The following is a 20,437-nucleotide window of genomic DNA, read 5'->3' on the forward strand; positions in this document are numbered from 1 at the left end:
GAGTGCATTTATGATCTGCTCTGAGCAAGTGTGGCACCCATCTTGCGCAAAGCTTTTTCGTTTGCAATTCTTCATGCAAAATATATCCTACATTTTTTTTTAAAATGCCTATCGTCTCAGCAATTTCATGCACTTTGACTCGCTTGTCATCCAATACCATATCACGCACTTGATCAATGATTTCTAGTGTTGTTACACTTTTTGGACATCCTTCACATGGATCATCTTAAAGGCTGGTATGGTCACGCTTAAATTCGGCAGCCCATTTCTTAATTGTCAAAAACAAAGGAGAATAGTGCCCATAAACTTTTATGAATTTCGAATGAATTTCTTTTGGTGTTAGACCTTCTTTTACAAAGAATTTTATAACTGCACAATACTCAATTTTATCTATTTCAAGGGAAAGACAATTGTATAAAACAAACTACTCGATAGAATGGCTTGCAATTTCACATAGATGCTTAAGACAGATGTACCAACTTAGGAAAAAATAATCTTCCCGATAGTGTTGCCATCTATGGTCGAGGCTGAGAAGGTTTCAGAACACCCTCGTATAATCGAAATATTATTATTATTGACATCTCCAGGGAGTCCAAGTACTCATTGAGGGAATGCACCTGCTCTACAACTCTGGCTTCAACATTCAATCACCAACTGACTGCAACTACACCAACGGCATCTACCGCCAACCACCACTCGTATTTCCAACGACAATCACAAATATCCACGTCCACAGTGGGATTCAAACCTGCAGCCTTTTCGCTGGAGAGCAGATATGCTATCCACTTGGCCAACCAGGCCGGCTATTTCTTAAATTTTTTTAAAAATTTCTTAATTTTAAAAAAAAATATTTTTTAAAATATTTCTTGTATGGGAAGTTTTTTTCCACATATATCCGTGATGAATTTTCATGCGATTAATTTTCCCGTGATGCCCCCCCCCCCACAAACACCACATCTTTCCTATATTACTTTTCATCTCTTGCAGTTCGTTTAGCCTTAGTTCGTTTAGTAGGCCAAACAAACACAGAAGAAGGCAATGGCAAACTACTTCAATATATATTTTGCCAAGAAATCTTATGAACAGAGATCAGACACCCAGGTCTTGAAGGCACTGGAAATGCCTACTCACGGGATCACCAAGAGTCGAAAACGACTGGATGGCACATAACAACAACAACTGGTATGTACTCTCTAGGAGTGTTCAGGATATCATGATAGTACTGCAAGAAAAGTTTCTTTATTATTCCTTCCTATTGACAATTTTCTTCCAAATTAGTCTGTTATCTATCAGAACTCCAACATTCAGATATTATATTTTGGTCTTTTAAGGCTCTGCACACTGCATTAATCCACGTAAATCTTGATCTTTTCTCAGTTTTTTTTCCTTGCCATCTTAACATCAAATGCTTGATTTGATAACGTTTCTTCTCTCTCTCATTTTATTTAAAGGCCATACCCTCAGATTACCTCTGCTCACACATTCCTGAATGCTAACAATGTCAAATTCCTTCCTGATAATCTTCATTTTTAATATGATTCTGCCACTAATGCCTTATATTCAACTCCTTTAGCTTTTCTCATATCTGTGGTCTCCAGTCTTAGATGAAACATTCAGTTTCTAACCCTGCTCTCAGATCCATAAGTTAATATTGGTTTGACCACTGTCTTGTATATATCTAGTATTCTATTATTTCATAGGCATGTGGTGCTTCGCAACCACATGCCTGGGACAGCAGCGTCCTGGATTCAATTCCAGTCACTGATGTGAGGAGCTTAGGATCATTCTCAAACATAGCCAAGTTAGCTGGTCTTGGGTGTGAACTGCAGAGTTTTCCTCCCCAGTTTATCTGGAGGTTTTTCTTCCAGCAAGCAGGCAAACTGGCCTTGAGAACATAACTCTTCTACAGACACAGGATACATAGGGAGTCATAGGACCAACCACCTTATCTTCATATAATGGTTGCGGCTATAAGGAATAGAAACCCTTGACATCACAAGGGTAAAAGAGGGAAAGATTAAGAAAGAAAGAAAATGTTGTACCAAATAGGTGAGGGGAATTTTGTAAGGCTTGCTTCATTAAAGTGGATTGATAGAGTAAAAATTGCCTTAGAAGATAGAAATATAAGATCTGATAATGTTGGACTCTTGACAGGTACCAGATTGATTTGGAGGAAAATTGTAGATAGGAAGTTAGTAATGATGTAAGTTTTTCATGTAGTACTATCATATCCTCTACATCCCCTTGAGGGTACATATCAGGAATTTGATGATGATGATGAAATTATTTAATGTTACAAATATTGCAAATTTGAAAAATATCACACGCACTAATGTCCTTTCTGAAAAATGCAGCAACAATTTGTAACTGAGGTCAATTTGATAACTAAATGGAATTTTTTTAATACAAAGACTAATACCACGAGAGGACTCAAGCTTCCCTTCCACAACCCTTCTCAATCATTTCTCAAGTATACTTGCATAAATCTTACCAGGAACAATCAGTAACGAAATACCTCTGTAATTCTCACATTCAGTTTTATTTCACTTTTTATATATGGGTACTATGAGAGCTCTACTCCAATCATCTGGAATTTGTCCCTCTGTCCAGGCCTTCTGAACTATGCAGTGCAGCCACTGTAAGACTTTTATACCTCCATACTTGAGCATTTCTGGTCGAATATCATCTACCCTGCTGCCTTTCGACATTTCAAGTTTTGATGGCTTTTTCTACTTCAAGTAGAAAATTCCTGATTGCATGCCTGTTGAGTGTTTTTTATTACTGTGCTGTCACTGATTGTTTCATTCAGTAATTTTTCGAAGTAATTATTATTATTATTACGGGCAATTCCAAGGAGTTGAATAGTTGTTCTTGATATCATGTCAAGAACAACTATTCAACATCCATCATACTACTTTGCCTTGAACTCATTCACATTCATGGCACCCACAACAGACTCTGGCAGCTTATTCCACTCATTCACCACTCTCCAAGTAAAAAACCTAGTTCTAACACCCTTGCTAACTACACTCTTGCCCAGTTTCCATGGATGGCCCCTAGTCCTCCCACCACTAGTCCTGTTCTGAAAAATATCCTCTGAATTAATCTTATCCTCTTTTCACCCCAAAATGCATAACCTTACACTTCGCCACATTAAATTGACATCCATTCTCCTTAGCCCAGTCCTCCAATCTATCCAAATCATCCTACAAAATTTTGACATCACGTGCATTCACTATTGCTCTACCCAGCTTTGCAAGAAAACAAATGAACAGTTCCTCTCAGATCTTTTCCTATATCATTAATGAACAAATTAAATAGTAGTGGTCCAAGAACAGAACCCTGTGGCACACCACTAGTCACAGGCCGTCTTTTGGATTCTACTCCTGAATAAACTACTCTCTGATATCTCTCCATCAACAACCCTCCTATCCATCTCCATATGCTGCAGTTTACTGATTAGAATTCCATGTGGTATCCTATCAAAGGCCTTAGCAAGGTCCAGCAGTATCACTGTAAACCCATTACCCTTATCCAGTTCAGCAGTCACTGTGTTATAAAACTTGAGCAAGTTACTGAGGCATGATCTACCCTTCACAAAGCCATGCTGTTCCCCATACAGTATCTCATTTTCATCAATCCATTCCTGTATTTTTCCCTTGACTACTTTCTCCAAGACCTTGACAACAACTCTTGATATGCTGATCGGTCGGTAATTTGCAACAGTAGTCTTGGATCCTCCTTAACTATTTTCCCCTCTTTCCACCCTCTTGGCACTAACCCAGACCTGAGACTCAAATTAAACAAAATAGTTAAGGGCACTGACAATTCTTTAGCTGCTTCACGTAAGACCCGAGCTGGTATACCATCTAATCCCACAGATGTATTCACATTAAGGTTTTGTAATATACTAATCACCTCCATTCCCATATATGCTATTGGTTCCTTCATTCCTACAATATCACCACCTGGATGATACACTCTTGCATAGTACTCATTCAGTAATTTCACTATATCAACTGATTCAGTTACCTCCCTACCATCGGCATTCCTTAAAATCATTCTGCCATATACATTTTTTCTTTTACTTGCAGCATATCGAAAAAACTGTTTGGGATTCTCTTTAGCTTGCGTGGCTAATTCCCTGTCATAATCCGCTTTTGCTTTTCTTACCACACTCGTTACCCTTCTGGCCATTTGCTTTATACTGAGTGTGGGCCTGCAGGTCTCCTTTCTCCTTAAATTCCCTCCATAATTGTTTCTTTTTTTGCAGCTCAAGCTTAATGGTGTTATTCATCCATTTAACCCCTACTTGATTTTCTATCCGGACTCTAGGTATACAGTCAGCCATTACCTCCTTCAAATGCTCCTTTACCGCTTCCCATGCACTATCAACCTCCAGCCCTTGCACTGAACCAAGCAATCTTCTAAGCTTGTCATACTTACCAGCCCGTAATTCCACATGTATCCTGTCTTAATTGAAAATTCCACGCATTTAGCCACCTCCGAGGTCAACTTACTCCACACATCAAGGATATCTTTTTCTCCAGTTTTCATGTCGCCTTTATCATCTCTAATTCCTTTTACAGCATTCTTTCCTCCATTTCTGAGCTTTTTCAACAACCTCCAGAATATCTTGCCACTTTCTTGATATTTATTTTCTATGTTGTTACCCAAGTCTTCCCATGACTTTTGTTTAGCTAGTTTTACACAGTGTTTAGCTTTCTTACATTTGTCTCTGTATTCTCTAAGAGCACAAGCTGACTTATTTGCCAGGAACTTTTGATATGCTTTCTTCTTTAATGTCCTGTGTCTACCATGGAGTTCTGATTTTTCTATCCTTGCAGACAACCTCACCACATTCCTCTCTGGCTGAATCAATCAATGTTTTCTTCAGAGCTTGCCACTGAATCTCCAAGGTATGTGACTCTTAAGCACTCCTTTAAATGTATTTACTACTTATTTTTTTTTTTTTTGTTTTAGTAGTGATTAGTAATAATTATTTATTTATTACATTTATTTTATTTATTACATTAAATATCGACCTAGTAAAAATTGCTCTCAAAATGGATGCATTATAATTAGAAGAACGAAGAATGATAAAGAATAATGAAGCAAAAAATATAGAGACATTTTCAAGTTCAATTGCTGGTGTCTGTTTATATTTCCAGTGAAAATGTAAATTGTAACAATATTGAGAAATATGCTGATTCTAATCAGCAACTTTGACTATCTGAGCAACATCCTAAATGGGAAAAAGTAAGTAAAACTTTATAATGAAGATTATTTAAAAAATATGTTTTTGTCAAATGTACAAAACTATCAAAAATGGCAGACCTGAATATATTATTTGTAATAATATTCTTGAAAATGAATGCTTAAGACCTTAGAGATTAAAAAGACATCATGCTGAAACCTACTGATAAGCCCCATGAATATTTTCAAAGAAAGAAAAAAGATAAAATTATTGGTACAATTTCTTAGTCATTCAAAGACTATTAATGAAAAAGCCTTATCCTTTTGCCACATGCATACCATGTGGCAAAAGAAAAAATGGCTGATATAGTTGTTGAAAAAATTATTCTTCCAGCATGTATGGATATGGTGCATATGATACTTGATGATAAACCAGCTAATAAATTAAAACGATACCTCTCAGTGATAACACAATATCTAATTGAATCTGTAACACTGTAGACCAGGGGTCGGGAACCTTTTCAGACTCGCGGGCCACATTCAACTTTTATTTTTAATAATCGGGCTGCAAGCGTTTAATTAATAGAAAATAGTGAGTGAAGAAAATACTTAAGTTATCAATTTTTATTATATCAATCTTAAAACCCACAGAAATATTTAAAGTACTAGATATGAAACAAGGATGAAAATGAAATGGAATGAAAAATTATAATCACATAAAAACTATGTAATATAGTTTATGCATCACAATGTGTGTTTCTCTGCTTAATGTGACTTTTATGATTGTTTTCCCTTAGCCAAATTATCTAGATCCACTTGATAACCTAAGGTGAAAATTCGAATCGAAGCATGCAAATGTTCATTAGTCAGTCGAGAAAAAAATTTATTTAAAAAAAAAAAACTCAGCAGAAAATGCTTGTTCACATATGTATGTGCTTCCAAATGTGACTATCATCTTCTTTGCGAAAATTATTAAACTTTCAAATTTTTTTTGTAAGCATCGATAACATTTTTGGATACTTTTTAACAAAAATGCGTTCTTTAATGTTTCATTGTGTTGTAATTCCAAAACTTTCGTTTATAGTCAGTTTGGTATGTCATCAATGTCGACATTAAAAGGGTGCAAAAATAATCGCATTTCGATGCTATTTTTATGAAAATTCACAAATCTTATTGAAAATTCTGTTTGCAAATCTTCAATAATACCAAGAAAAGTTTCCTTTTGTGTTTGTCATCCAACTGTATATGCAGATTTGCAACAGATATAATTATGTAGATTTTCTTCCATCATATATTTCTTCAACAGACATAGTTTGCCTTCAAAAGGTTTTATGTTAGAAAACAGTTCTGCTAGTAATTTACCTTGACCCTGCAGGGTCAAATTAAGTTCATTATGCTAGTTGTAATGTTTACTATAAATGCAAGAGACATAATCCATTTTTTATCTGATAGTTGTGGGACAGTATTATCATGTTCCGTCATGAAAATATCTATTTCTTCACGTAGATTAAAAAATCTTTTTTAGCACAGCACCTCATCCAACAGTTGAATAATAGATAACATCCTCTTGAATGTCCATAACGTCTTTTCTTGATGATAAAATTTTACGGGCCACATGCCATGTAAGTATGGTCAATCTTTTATGGGCCACCAAAAATGCATGTTTGGGCCACATGTGGCCCGCCGGTTGCCGACCCTTGCTGTAGACCATTTAGAAGCAATGCTTATTAAGTGGTTATAGTGGGTACTGATATTACAAGTTGAACAATACTTTCAGTTTGTCAAATATATGGCAAGATGATTTTGTGGAGGATTTCTTGTGTTGTTTAATTTTAACTTCAAACACAACTGGATTAGATACATTTACAAAATTGGAAAAATGAACTATTGGACAATATAAATTAAACTGTAAAGTCAGTGATGGGGCAGCAATAATTGAAAACACATAGTGGAGTTATTAAAAAATTGTTAGAAGCTACTAATAATAGTGCTGTTTGATTTATACACTGTGAAGCTTTGGCACATCCAAAGGAATTCTTCCAAATATCATGAATGCATTGAAAAATGATTTTCATTGAAGGAAGATCTTTGAATTGCCATGTTTTTGAAATATTTTGTTCACAGATTGGTGCTTAACCATACCCACTTGTTATATCACACTGAAGTTGTAGCGAGGGAAAGTACTAAGCAGGATTATGAATTTAGAAATGAGATTCACATTTTTTTTTTAAGTGATAAGCAATCGCATTTGGCAAATATATTTGAAGATAATATTCGAGTAATAAAAATGGCATATTTCAACATATCAGATGCATTGAAGAATTAAAAAGATGTTATTGTTATGACAAGCAAAATTTAAAAGTAATCATCCTAGCTACTATATGATTCCAACATTATTGTAACATACTTAAGACAAGATTGTTAATGAAGCAACTTGAACAAAACAAATGAGATGTAACAACATCTCATTTATTTTTATCTGTCTCAAACTTTTAAAGAAAAATATGTGGATAAAGATCCATTTGCTTTTAAAAATCCTCCATTAATAACTGAATTAAACATGGTGCCCCCCAAAAAAAGGAGAACAAAAGAAAGAAACAGGCAAGCACACCCATTGCATTAATTAAATATTTCCTAATTTCTGTTTTTGTGTTGATTAACTTTGTAATATTTTTGTTTTTTACTTTATTATTTATTTGAAACTTTTGTTTCAATTGAGGATACACACACATTATCTACCAATAATTATCTGGACACTTTAGCAATTTACAATTGATACCAGCAGGCGAACTCTAATATCGTGTATGTCCACTTTTGGCTTTGATCACCTCCTGCACCCTCTGAGGGAGCTTTTTCAACAATGTACAGCAGACAGGTGGAATTTGTTTCTATTCCTCCATCAAAGTAGAACTGAGTTCAGTGACATTGAGAATGTGCTGTTCCAATTTGTCACACAGGTGTTCGATGGGGTTGAGGTCAGGACTGGGCAGTCATTCATAGATAAAAATCACAAAAACTCCACAGTGTAGGCAGCACCTGATTATCCAGAATATGAAGGTACTGAGCTGCTTTCATGGAACCACAGATAACGACCAGTAGTCTCCACTCTCTGACGACTGTAGCTGGTTTTTGCATGCCACCCATTTTAACACCCGCCTGTCCCTGTCAGTCATTTTCAGCAGCCACCCTGGGTGTTTTCTTGCACTAGTGATGCCAGAATGTCTCCATTTGTTGATCACATCACCAACCGTTGATTCTGGATACTTCAGTTGAGTGGCAATGGCACATATGGACATATCACCAATGTGACAGCCCACAATGACGCCTCTCTCGAAGTAAACGAGTTCACGTCATGTTGCCATACCTGTATTCAACTGCTACAATGAAATACTACTTCCTACTATCTGTACACCAGTTTTTATGTTATTAACAAACCTCGAATGTTCCATAACTTCAAATAACAGAGGTGTTGAGACAATTATTAGTAGAGTGTGTGTGTATGTGTGTGTACTGGTAGCAATGTAAAATGTATTTCTTCTTGGGGGATGTAGTCAAAAAATGTTTGAAATAAACACTAATGGAGAGTGGAGGTTGTCCATTGGTAAAAGTTCAAGTTTGAAAGTAATGTAGAGGTTATTCATTTAATACTTTTGCTATATTTTCAGGGGAACCCTGAATACAAGAGATACAACAAGATGTGCTTTGGTCTTGTGTGTTTGGGAGAGGAGGGGGAAGATGGGGCATGTGCTATTTTATTTATTTTATATATGTATAAATTGCACCTACTGCCTAAAAATGGGTTGCAAAGGTAGTCAAATTTTGAAGCAAGAATTGTTTCATTAGCATAAGCAGCCAGTCTAGGGGTGCTTAAGGGTCAAAGCTGTATAACTGAGAGGAGACCTCCACATAGCCTTTAAAGGAATGCGGAGAACCGACCAGGGCTTCTGACCTAATGTCCAATCCTCACCTTCTCGTGGTGCACTCTGTTGGGTATCTACTTTGATACTGAACGAACGAGGATGGGCTGGCAATTTGGGATTTAGCCGACCAAATTGTATTCTTATTGGTTAAACCAAAATAAAAAATGATGGTACAACATGACAAAATTTCATGCCGGCTGGGGCGTCGCCCGGTTAAACAAGGCCCCCGTTGTTTTCGCCAGGGAACCAGGGCGAACAGCGAAAAGTCAGCTACTGGAACAAATCTGAAAACAAACCCCAACTCAACATCACCAGAGTTAAAGATCGGTACTATCAACGTAAGAAGCCTGAATGGCAAAGAAATGGAGCTAGCTGAGGAATTAGATAAGTACCAGATCGACATAATAGGGGTGACTGAAACAAAAAAGACCAAAACTGGTGAGATCTTTCTGAGCAATAAATACAAAATGTTATATTCAGGCAATAACAATCAAGGAAAAGAAGGAGTAGCCATAGTATTCAACACAAAATATGAGGATAATCTTCTTGAATGGCAGTCAGTCTCAAGTAGAGTAATGTGGGCAAATATGAGAATGGGGAACTGGACAATGAGACTTATTTGTGCCTATGGTCCCACAGAAGGTTCTACTAAGGTAGAAGTGGAGGAATTTTTTGAGGCTTTAGAAAAAGCAACTGACACAATGAAAAAGGAAAAGTTGGTCCTTGTTGGGGATCTAAATAGTAGAGTAGGAAATGATTGTGAGACATACAAAAATATTTTGGGAAAATTTGGAGAAAAGAGCAAAGCTAATAATAATGGCAAATATCTGTTGGATTTCTGCTCAGGACATGGACTGGTTATTACTAACACCATGTTCCAACATAAAAATGTGCACAAATTCACATGGAGAGAAGAGGCTAGGAATAAGAAAAGTCTCATTGACTATGTTATTGTTGATAGTGATGTTTTCTCCCTGGTGCAGGACACCAGAGTGTACAGAGGATTTGAAATTGGAAGTAATCACTATTTAGTCTTGAGCAGGATAAAATTGAATTTCATATTGAAAAGAATAACATGTAAGAAAGTTTTAAAGCGAATAAAAGTTGAGCAGCTCTCAGATGTAAACTGTAGACTAAAATACAGAAATATTATTGAAAAGAAAATGAAAGAGTTTGAGAACAGGAATCAAACCTTGGAGATTAAGTGGCAAACTCTGAAGGAAACATTGATTGATTCTGCCAGAGAGGCATGTGGTGAGGTTGTGTGCAAAGATAAAAAAAATCAGAACTCCCTGGTGGACACAGGAAGTTAAAGAGGCAGTGAAGGAAAAGAAGAAAGCATATCAAAAGTTCCTGGCAAATAAGTCAGCTTTTACTCTTACAGAATACAGAGACAAATGTAAGAAAGCTAAACAGTGTGTAAAACTAGCTAAACAAAAGTCATGGGAGGACTTTGGCAAGAATATAGAAAATAAATATCAAGAAGGTGGCAAAATATTCTGGAGGTTGTTGAAGAAGCTTAGGAATGGAGGAAAGAGTGCTGTAAAAGGAATTAGAGATGATAAAGGTGAAATGAAAACAGGAGAAAAAGATATCCTTGAAGTATGGAGTAATTACTTTGAAAAACTGCTAAATGAAACAAGCAGTGATGACAGCACAGTGATAAAAAACACTGACCAGGCATGCAGTCAGGAATACATATCCATACTTGAAGTAGAAAAAGCCATCAAAGGCTTGAAATGTGGAAAGGCAGCAGGAGTAGATGATATTCGACCAGAAATGCTGAAGTATGGTGGTATAAGAGTCTTACAGTGGCTGCACTGCATAGTTCAGAAAGACTGGACAGAGGGACGAATTCCCGATGATTGGAGTAGAGCTCTCATAGTACCCATATATAAAAAGGGAAATAAAACTGAATGTGAGAATTACAGAGGTATTTCCCTGCTGAGTGTTCCTGGCAAGATCTATGCAAGTATACTTGAGAAACGGTTGAGAAGAATTGTGGAAGAAAAGCTTGGTGAAGAACAAGCTGGATTCAGGCCAAATAGAGGCTGTCAGGATCAGATCTTCACTTTACGACAAATAGTCGAGAAAGCATGGGAATATAACAAAGATCTGTATTTAAGTTTTGTCGATTTGGAAAAGGCATATGACAAGGTGCCAAGAGAGAAGCTATTCAATACGCTGCAGTTATATGGTGTCAATGGGGCATTATATCAAGCAATACTTAGTCTTTATTTGAGTTGTGAGTCAGCAGTTAGAATTGAAGGAAGTACAGGAAGATGGTTTAATGTTAAATCTGGTGTGAGACAAGGATGTACATTATCCCCTCTGTTATTCATTATCTATATGGATCACATTATGAAGGAATGTGGTATTAAACCTGATATCAAAATTGGAGATGTTAATGTCAGCTCTTTGCTTTATGCGGATGATGTTATACTTCTAAATAAATCCGCTACAAGTCTGCAAGATTCTCTGACTAAATTGAATAGCTGTTGTAATAGATATGGTATGAAGGTCAGCAATAAAAAGACAAAGACAATGAAAATAGGCAGAATCATTGAAAATGTCAACTGTGTTGTGAATGGAGAACCTGTGGAACAAGTAAAACATTTCAGCTACTTAGGCACAATTTTTACTGAAGATGGTAAACTAAATATAGAAATAGACAACAGAATCAGCAAAGCTGGTATCGTGGGAAGTCAATTGAATAAATTCATATGGAATAAGAAAGAAATTAGTCGGAACACTAAATTAGCTGTATACAAGACTGTGTTCAAACCAATTTTAACTTATGGATCTGAGAGCTGGGTCAGAAGTAAAACACTTGACCAAAGACTAGAGACCGCAGATATGAGAGTCCTGAGAAAGATTAGAGGCGTGAACAGATGGCATCAATGGCAATATCATATTAAAAATGAGGAGATTAGGAAAGAACTTGACATTGTCAGCATCCAGGAATGCGTTAGCAGAGCTAATCTCAGATGGTATGGTCACTTAAATAGAATGGGAGAGGAAAGATTAGCAAAACAAGTGTTCTCTGCCAGGTTGGCAGGAAAACGACCCAGAGGAAGACCAAGATATAGGTGGATTGATACGGTACAAAGTGCCTTAGACGATAGAAATATAAGATCTGATAATGTTGGAGTCTTGACAAGTAACAGACTGATTTGGAGGAAAATTGTAGATAGGAAGTTAGTAATGATGTAATTTTTTCATGTAGTACTGTCATATCCTGTACACCCCTTGAGGGTACATGGCAGGAATTTGATGATGATGCATAAGCAGCCCTGGTTCTATGATTTAGTGTTTAAGAATACCATTCTGGTGGGCTGAATGATGGTGCGATTATTTATGTATTTCTACAGTGTATGTGTGTTGGCCTTTAACAGGATAATGAACCATTTAAAAGATGTGTGGCTAATGTGTCAAGAAATGATAGACATCTATTTGATTATTTTCTTTTGTGTATTTTAGAATGCTGGCTGTTAAGCATTAAAACTTAAACTATCAGGTTAATGAAACCAAATGGCAAACACATTATCTATATAGTGCAGCCAGACTAACCATGTTGAATACTTCATTATTTATCTAAATGCTCTACATAGAAATAAAAAAATATGTAGAGCATAATACTATAAGACCAGATTATAAAAATTCAGTTTAAAATCTCAATAGCACTGTCCTCACTTGATAATGTGCAGACATGATTGATGATGCACTCTAACTACTCATCCTTCCATGTACCAAAAAAAGTAATTTATTTTTCTTCATAAGGCTGTAGAATACAAAACAATCCAGGCCCAGTCTACCAAGTGGTTAATGTATCTACTCTCTGATCAACAGGCTCCCATGCATTCCATAGCCACATATGTTTGTGACTGAATTTCATCACCTAGCATGAGACTACTGACCCCATTTAGTGAAGACCAGAAGTAGCTTGAAAAAGTTCCATGTTTGGTCTCTAGAGTGGGATATTCAGATATATAAAACAAATAAATAAAATTAAAAACAATTAAATTTTTTTTAGCACACACAGTATTAATCTTACTGTAGGTATACAAATTTTTGTGGGTGGGAGTTACATAGAAAAAATAAGGAATACCTATTAATTCTCAACATTCATAAAATATATGTGGAACAAAATACTCCAGCTTTTAACCATCTTCCTTAACAGAGTTGAAGTTAATTAAAAATAAACTTAATTTCATAAAAACATGTATGATTTCCAAACTATCAATTATCTAATTTCAGAACCCCTTACTGGTGTTACTGATTACCTCGGTTCATTGTTAGATGTTTGTGAATTATACTACTGTAAGAGAATAAAGTTATTAAAAATAATTATACTCATTGTTTCATTCTCTCTCTCTACTGAGGCTATCTTCAAAAATGTGTGTGTGTGTGTACTCCCCTGAAGATGGGCTTTAGTAGAACAGCTAAAACAGAAAAAATCAGCTAATGCCTTTTTTTATTCCTGTATATAGGGAGTAGGCAAGACCGTTTTGTCCTATCTTACTTTTGGAGACTGAGTGGGCAGTTTAATCTCCACTGGTACCCAATCAGAGATAGCTGGCCCAAGGCTATCACTAATTAAGCGGCACGCAGTGAAGAGAGACAGCTCAATAAGTGCCGCCATCTCGTGGTCCCTAACACTCGTATTTAATGTCTGAAATAATGTGGGTTCTACAGTCGATTTACAGGACGAAAAACCCGCTTGCCCGTGCCAGAGATCGACTAACTCAAAAAACAGAGTATTCAAATATTTTTAATAAATTTTATTCTATCAGAAAATGATTTTCCTTTAAATTTCTATCTTTTTAAGTGTCCATGATATCACAAACAGTAATTACTTTGCTTTTCTACATCTATAATTTTGTTGAGAGATTGTAGCCATCGGCTAATAAAGTAAATGTTGAGTTCAACTATTAGAACTATCTGTTCTAAACAGAGATTTCTGGCTCAGTTACTAGTCTTAGATAATTCAATATTGATAACGGAGATCTATCTATCCATAGGTGTACGTTTTTCTGTATACTGGGAATGAGAGGGTACCATTATTCTGTTTTCTTTCTTTACATGGAAGTCACTTCTTGAATATTGATTCTACAAGTGGTTGAGAAATGTGTTTATGTGCCTGAGCTATGTGGCCAAATAGAGAATATATCAGTATATTGATACCAGCTGGTAGACCAAAGAGTAGATTTTAATGTTTTTTAAGTTCTAGTGTTGGACAGATGATGGTAACCCACTTCGGGGGGGGGGGGGGGGGAATTAAAAAATATAGAATGAATAGTTAGTGCAGAGACCAGGCATCTGTATTTCTGAGAAAATAAAAAAAATAAAGCTGTACATTTTAACAAATATTGTTCATCGAAGTTAGTGGCCCAATTACTGAACGAGTTAGGACATGTTCATTTTGCTATTAACTGCAGAAGTTTGGGAGTAAAAGGGTTGCAGATCAGCTTGATTGAACTCTGGTGAACAGCACTTTTAAAGGAAATCTTGAATTGCCTTCACAAACACAGGAGCTATATGTCATTGGCAGAGGCTGATATGGGATTTTGCAGCAAACATTACTAGGGAAGAAGTAAAGTATGAAAAGCAGAACAGAATGTTAGCATTTTGCTGAGGGATGTGTAAATGCCACACATTTATTCCAGCAGAAATTTTTGCTAGTGCAACTCCAAAACATTTAAGTTCTTTATTGAAGACCTAGATAAAGTAAAACATTGCAAGATCAGTGAAAAGGATTTCTTTTAATAAGAAATAGCTCTAAAGTTTTTTTAGAAGGATAAAAAAAATCATTTAGATTATCTTTATTCTGTTGGAGAATGTAATGGAGATAAGCATTTATTGGAGTTTGATAGAATTCTTGCAGTTTTACTGATTTGTACATCATAAGGTTTCAGGAATGAGGAGGAGCACAAAGTAGTGTCATCTTCCAGAATATGGATCAGATTAGTTGTGAAAAGAGATGTATTATGTCAAAATTTGGGAACTCGGGCAATGGTGAAGAATTCACACACACACACACACACATCCAGAGAGGAAACTAGACACCCAGTACAAAATGCACAAGGAAGTTTGCATTACAATAGAGGCCTTTGTGCTTGACTTGATCAGATGTCTTGAAATATTAAGAGCAAGCCAGTTGTTCCAAGGCATTTATCTACAAGTGAATCTCTAGTGGAGCAGTACTGGATTGGCCTATTTTTCTCTTGCTCGTTTTGCAAGATTTAAAAAAAAAAAATCTGTCACTTCTGTATGAGACTGGTTATCTTATATAAGGGATTTCGTCTGAATATAAGTTAGTAGCATCCTGTACACGATCTGAACTGCCAACTTTTCAAAGCTTACAAAACTCAATTGTCAACAGTACTCTCATTCAAATAAAAAAAAAATAGCATGCTAATTAATAAAATAAGTAAGTCTGAAATTGCATTTCATTTCTCTTATTATGAAGGTATGCAATAACAAGACAAAGACAATGAAAATAGGTAGAAGCATCGAAAATATCAACTGCTTTGTGAATGAAGAACCTATAGAACAAGTAAAATATTTCAGCTACCTAGGCATGATTTTAGTGAAGATGGTAAATAAAATATGGAAATTGACAACAGGATCAACAAAGCTGGTATGGTAGGAAGTCAACGGAATAAGAGAGAAATTAGTCAAAACACTAAATTAGCTGTATACAAGACAGTGTTCAAACCAGTTTTAACTTATGGATCTGAGAGCTAGGTTCGAAATAAAACACTTGACCAATGACTAGAGACCACAGATATGAAAGTCCTGAGAAAGATTAGGAGTGTGAACAGATGGCATCAATGGCAATATCATATTAAAAATACAGATATTAGGAAAGAACTTGACATTGTCAGCATCCAGGAATGCATTAGCAGAATCTCAGGTGGTATGTCACTTAAACAGAATGGGAGAGGAAAGATTAGCAAAACAAGTGTTCTCTGCCAGGTTGGCAGGAAAAGGATCCAGAGGAAGACCAAGATATAGGTGGATTGATACGGTAAAAAATGCCTTAGAAGATAGAAATATAAGATCTGACGCTGTTGGAGCCTTGACAGGTAATAGATTGATTTGGAGGAAAATTGTAGATAGGAAGTTAGTAATAATGTAAATTTTTCATGTAGTACTATCATATCCTGTACACCTCTTGAGGGTAAATGTCAGGAATTTGATGATGATTTTCTTATTATTTCACACAAACTTAACCTACAATTGATATTTGATAAATTTAAATTAAAACTAGATGAGGCACTGAATAATAGTTTATATAATGGTATATGGTATGCGGAAGCTGTAACGGGGGGGGGGGGAGTAATAAAAAGGAGGAGGAGGACAGAAGAGCATAAAGAAGTTATTTTGAAATTGGATAGTAATACAAGCATCAAAATTTCTCACCTTCTCTGACTACTAAAAGACTAGAAATAGCATCTGGTATGCTGACACCTGCTGCAAGGAAAGTAAGTCCCATGACTGTATCAGGAATGTGCAATGTATAACCTGGAATATATAAAACAATGTTGTATTCAGATTGATTACTGATTTAATTTACCAGAAATTTACCTCAAAATCATTTATATTAAGCAACAGTAATTATATAGTAATATCTAAATATTACGCAACAGGGTTTATATACAACTATACTTGTGGTTGTATAAATTCCTGAAGTTATTGCAGCAGAAGAAACAGCTGATGAAATTCTTTTATGTTCTTTTAATTTGCACCAGTGTGTTACTTCCAAGTTATTTTAATTCTAGTAATTAATATGGAAAATTTAAAGCACAGAATTATTCTTGAGGAGATGATTATTATGCTTAATTCATTTCTGTCATGCTTATTGCTTTTTACATACGTATTAAAGTTTTTTTTTTTCGAATTAATCTTAACATTCCTATCTAGGTATAATTCAAATTTTGCTTTATACACACTTTAATAAAAATTTAGTTAATACTAATACTCACTCAGATCTACCATACTTAATGGTAAAGGTAAAAGAAAGAAAGAGTTAACAGCTAGAAACAGATATGTAAATAGATAAATAACAAAACAAAAAAAAAATACAAAGAGATAACTCTTTCTTTAGCTGTTTCATACAATGTACTTCTTTGAGAACTGGACTATGCATCCATGATTCCATATTTATAATAAATGTATGCAATAAATTTTAACATTGAATTATGCAAGATATCCTTCAGTGTAACCTATTTTATAATAATGTCACTTCTATTAAACAACATCTCCCAGTTAATGCTTCTTATCATACACTCAACCAGTGGAGTCGCGTTACCATTTTGGTTGGGTGTGCTGTCATGTGGCTTATGCAATCCATGCTACAAAATTTACGTCAGTTTGACCATATGATTACATTTTTATCGATGTATGAAAGTTTTAAGAGTGCATAGTGCATCAACACTCATCTTAATTGTAGGATAACTTTGAATACCTTACATTATCAATTAATATAATTTTAAAAATGGAAATCATAAAGGTCAAATGAACAATAGCTATGCCTCATGTACACTATTTATGTAAGAAGCACAAGGGGTTTACACTTCGTGGTGAGATTACATTATCATTGGCAAATACTAGAATGAGACATGGATAATTGGAATATTGATAAGATTTTTAAATAGAGCCATATAATATGCACAGAAATTAGAAAAAGTAATCACTTGGGAAATTATTTTTCCAAACTGACCAAGAAAGTCTGAAATAACTAATTTTACTTATTTATACACAAGTTCCAACCTTCTTCCACTATAATCATACAATCCACGAAAGCTCTGGCAGAAAATGGGACATTCAGTATATCGTTAACACTGTTTTTCATTGTAAATATGGGCAAAAAAGTTATAATTTATAAAAAATTACTTGTCTATATTGGTGTCTAAACACGTAAGTTCACAATTCCACAAAAGAGATGAAATTCAGAAAACAAAAACAACTCATGAAAAATGACAATGTTCAATTGAATTCGCTGACACAATAACCCATCATAACCACTGATTTCTGGGTGCTATTGTCTCAGTGTACACCCTACCCACCTTCTCAGTGGTTTAAAACTACTAGAATGCTAAAAATTTGACCTGCTGCACCATCTCTATGTCTGTTCAAAAGGCTCAAAAGTGTCTGTATGTGTGACCGCATGCCTGGGCTATTAATGCAAATACGATGCCATGTTTATGCATCAAAAAGTGTCCTCTTCATGAAGCATTAGTATATTGTGTTAAATTTTAGGAATCATGCAAAGTCAGGAAACAATTAAGAGGAGTTTTTAACAGGAATAAATGCAAAAATATATCTTTCTTGAAATTCCACCCTAATACTTCCTAATTATCAGTGAAAAGAGACTTTTGGTTCTAAATTCCACTGCCAAGGCTAAACGATGTAATTACTATAATCCATTAATAATTTCTCTGATGCTATTATGAAATTCACAATCAATTTCTCTCCAGAAAATTAGCGTGCATGTTGTATCAGATAATTATCATGAAGTCATTTCAAAAATTTCATAAAGTCATTATGTTATCAGATTTTGCTATTCTCCTATTTCTTTATATAACCAGCCTACACAGTCTTGCTATAAATACTGGTACAACTTCTGCCCACCCATACAGTGCCCACAGACTTGCACAAGCCCAGTTCCATTAGAGGTGCTGTGCATGCAATCAACATTCACATTTTTCAGTAGAGATCTAGCTGTATGGGTTAACATGCAATGGGGAGACTATGGAAACTGTGTAGATGTAATAGCACTTCACAAGGTTGGAATGCAGCCACCTGTTATTTTCAACATGCTAAAAACACTCGGGATCATTAGGATGTTTGCGTATCAGGCTATTAACTGTTATAATGATAGAGAAGACATATCTGACTGCCAAAGAACAGATCAAACATACTACATTAGGAAACAACAGCTTGTGAGGGCTGTGAACACACACGCCTCTGCTTAAATCCTGTGAGAACACAAAAAGTGAAACAAGAGATGAATGTTTCGCAGAGAATGATGTCACATGTACTAACTGATAAACTGGGGGTGAGAGCCTACCAGTTGTTCTACTGGACACTTCCTAACACCACAACTTATGCAGTAGAGGGTAATAAAACTAAATGCACTTCTCTGGTGATATGCAAACAACAGATACAGAAATATCCTCTTCACAGATGAAAATCTTTTCATCTGTGAAGATGAAACCATTCACTGAAGAATCATTTAACTGCCAAAATGATCAAGTATATGCTCAGATGGTCGCCAAGCATGTGCCATAACACCCAGGATCCAGAGAAGTTATCAACCTGCATTAGTGATGATGATGATTTGGTGGGGATGACATATCAGGGAGTATCCAAGTTGCATTTCTGCGAGAAAAGGGTGTAACCCTCTGCTAAAGTCTATCAAGACACTGTGCTGGAACTTGTGTAATGGTCCCTGAACATCACCTTGTTTCATGGTAGGCAGTGGACTTTCTAATAGGACAGCCCCTGTGCACAAGGCATGACACTAACCATTCAATTAACAATTAATAGGCTAAAAGGAGGTCCAACACAGTATTAAATAAAAGTTTCTAATTCAGTGGCTGGTATGTGTAGATCAGTGCTGGTGGAAAAGGAATGTGATTTTGCTATTAGAAAAGTTGGGCAAGAGAAATGAACATTTGAAGAAGGAAATCAACAATTCAAAATGATTGACGATATTAGTATAGTGACAGAAACAACAAGCAGATTATAGTGAATGCTGCTGAGAGAGATTTTAGCCAAAGGATATTAAAATGAGGAGATAAACTGGAAACTCTGACATTATATGAAAGAGTGTGCATGTGCACAAATGTTATTACAGAGACAAAAACAGTTCAAGAATGAGGAACAAGGAAAAATAAGAGAAATAGGTCTACTGAAATTTCAGTTTCATTAGAAAAAATAAGTGTTGTTTGGTAGATTGTTAAAATAAGTTAAAACTAGTTTGAGTGACATCTTTAATGTTTTTACTGATTTATTTCTCTCTTATTCCATATAAACTAATTAGTTGAGTCCCTACCATACTAAATTAGCTTCTTATGTTTTCATCTCCATATTTAATTTGACAACTTTACTAAAAATTGTACATAACTAGCCGAAATGTTTTACTTGTCCTATAGGTTCCTCATTCAGAATGCAGTGGATACTTTTAATGTTCTTCCTGATTATTTTCATAGTCTTTCCTTTTATTGCTGATTTTGATACCAAATTGGTTATAGCAGATATTCAGTCTAGTTAAGGAATTGCAGAATTGCACTAGATTTATGTAAGAGTATAAG

General features: G+C 35.4%; 1 protein-coding gene across 1 annotated transcript in view; it reads right to left on the reverse strand.

Moving 5' to 3' along the window:
- LOC150107271 (putative sodium/potassium/calcium exchanger CG1090) overlaps nucleotides 1-20,437 on the reverse strand; it is a 197,313-nt gene that overhangs the window by 26,461 nt on the left and 150,415 nt on the right. The window contains exon 8 of the mRNA XM_090391766.1: nucleotides 16,542-16,643. Within this exon, the coding sequence (XP_090247892.1) occupies nucleotides 16,542-16,643 (102 nt within the window). The remainder of the gene's footprint in view (nucleotides 1-16,541; nucleotides 16,644-20,437) is intronic.

The sequence above is a fragment of the Typopeltis vanoorti genome, chromosome 4 (assembly GCF_054136105.1).
Source record: "Typopeltis vanoorti isolate ZY-2024b chromosome 4, IOZ_Tvanoo_1.0, whole genome shotgun sequence".
NCBI lineage: Eukaryota > Metazoa > Arthropoda > Arachnida > Uropygi > Thelyphonidae > Typopeltis > Typopeltis vanoorti.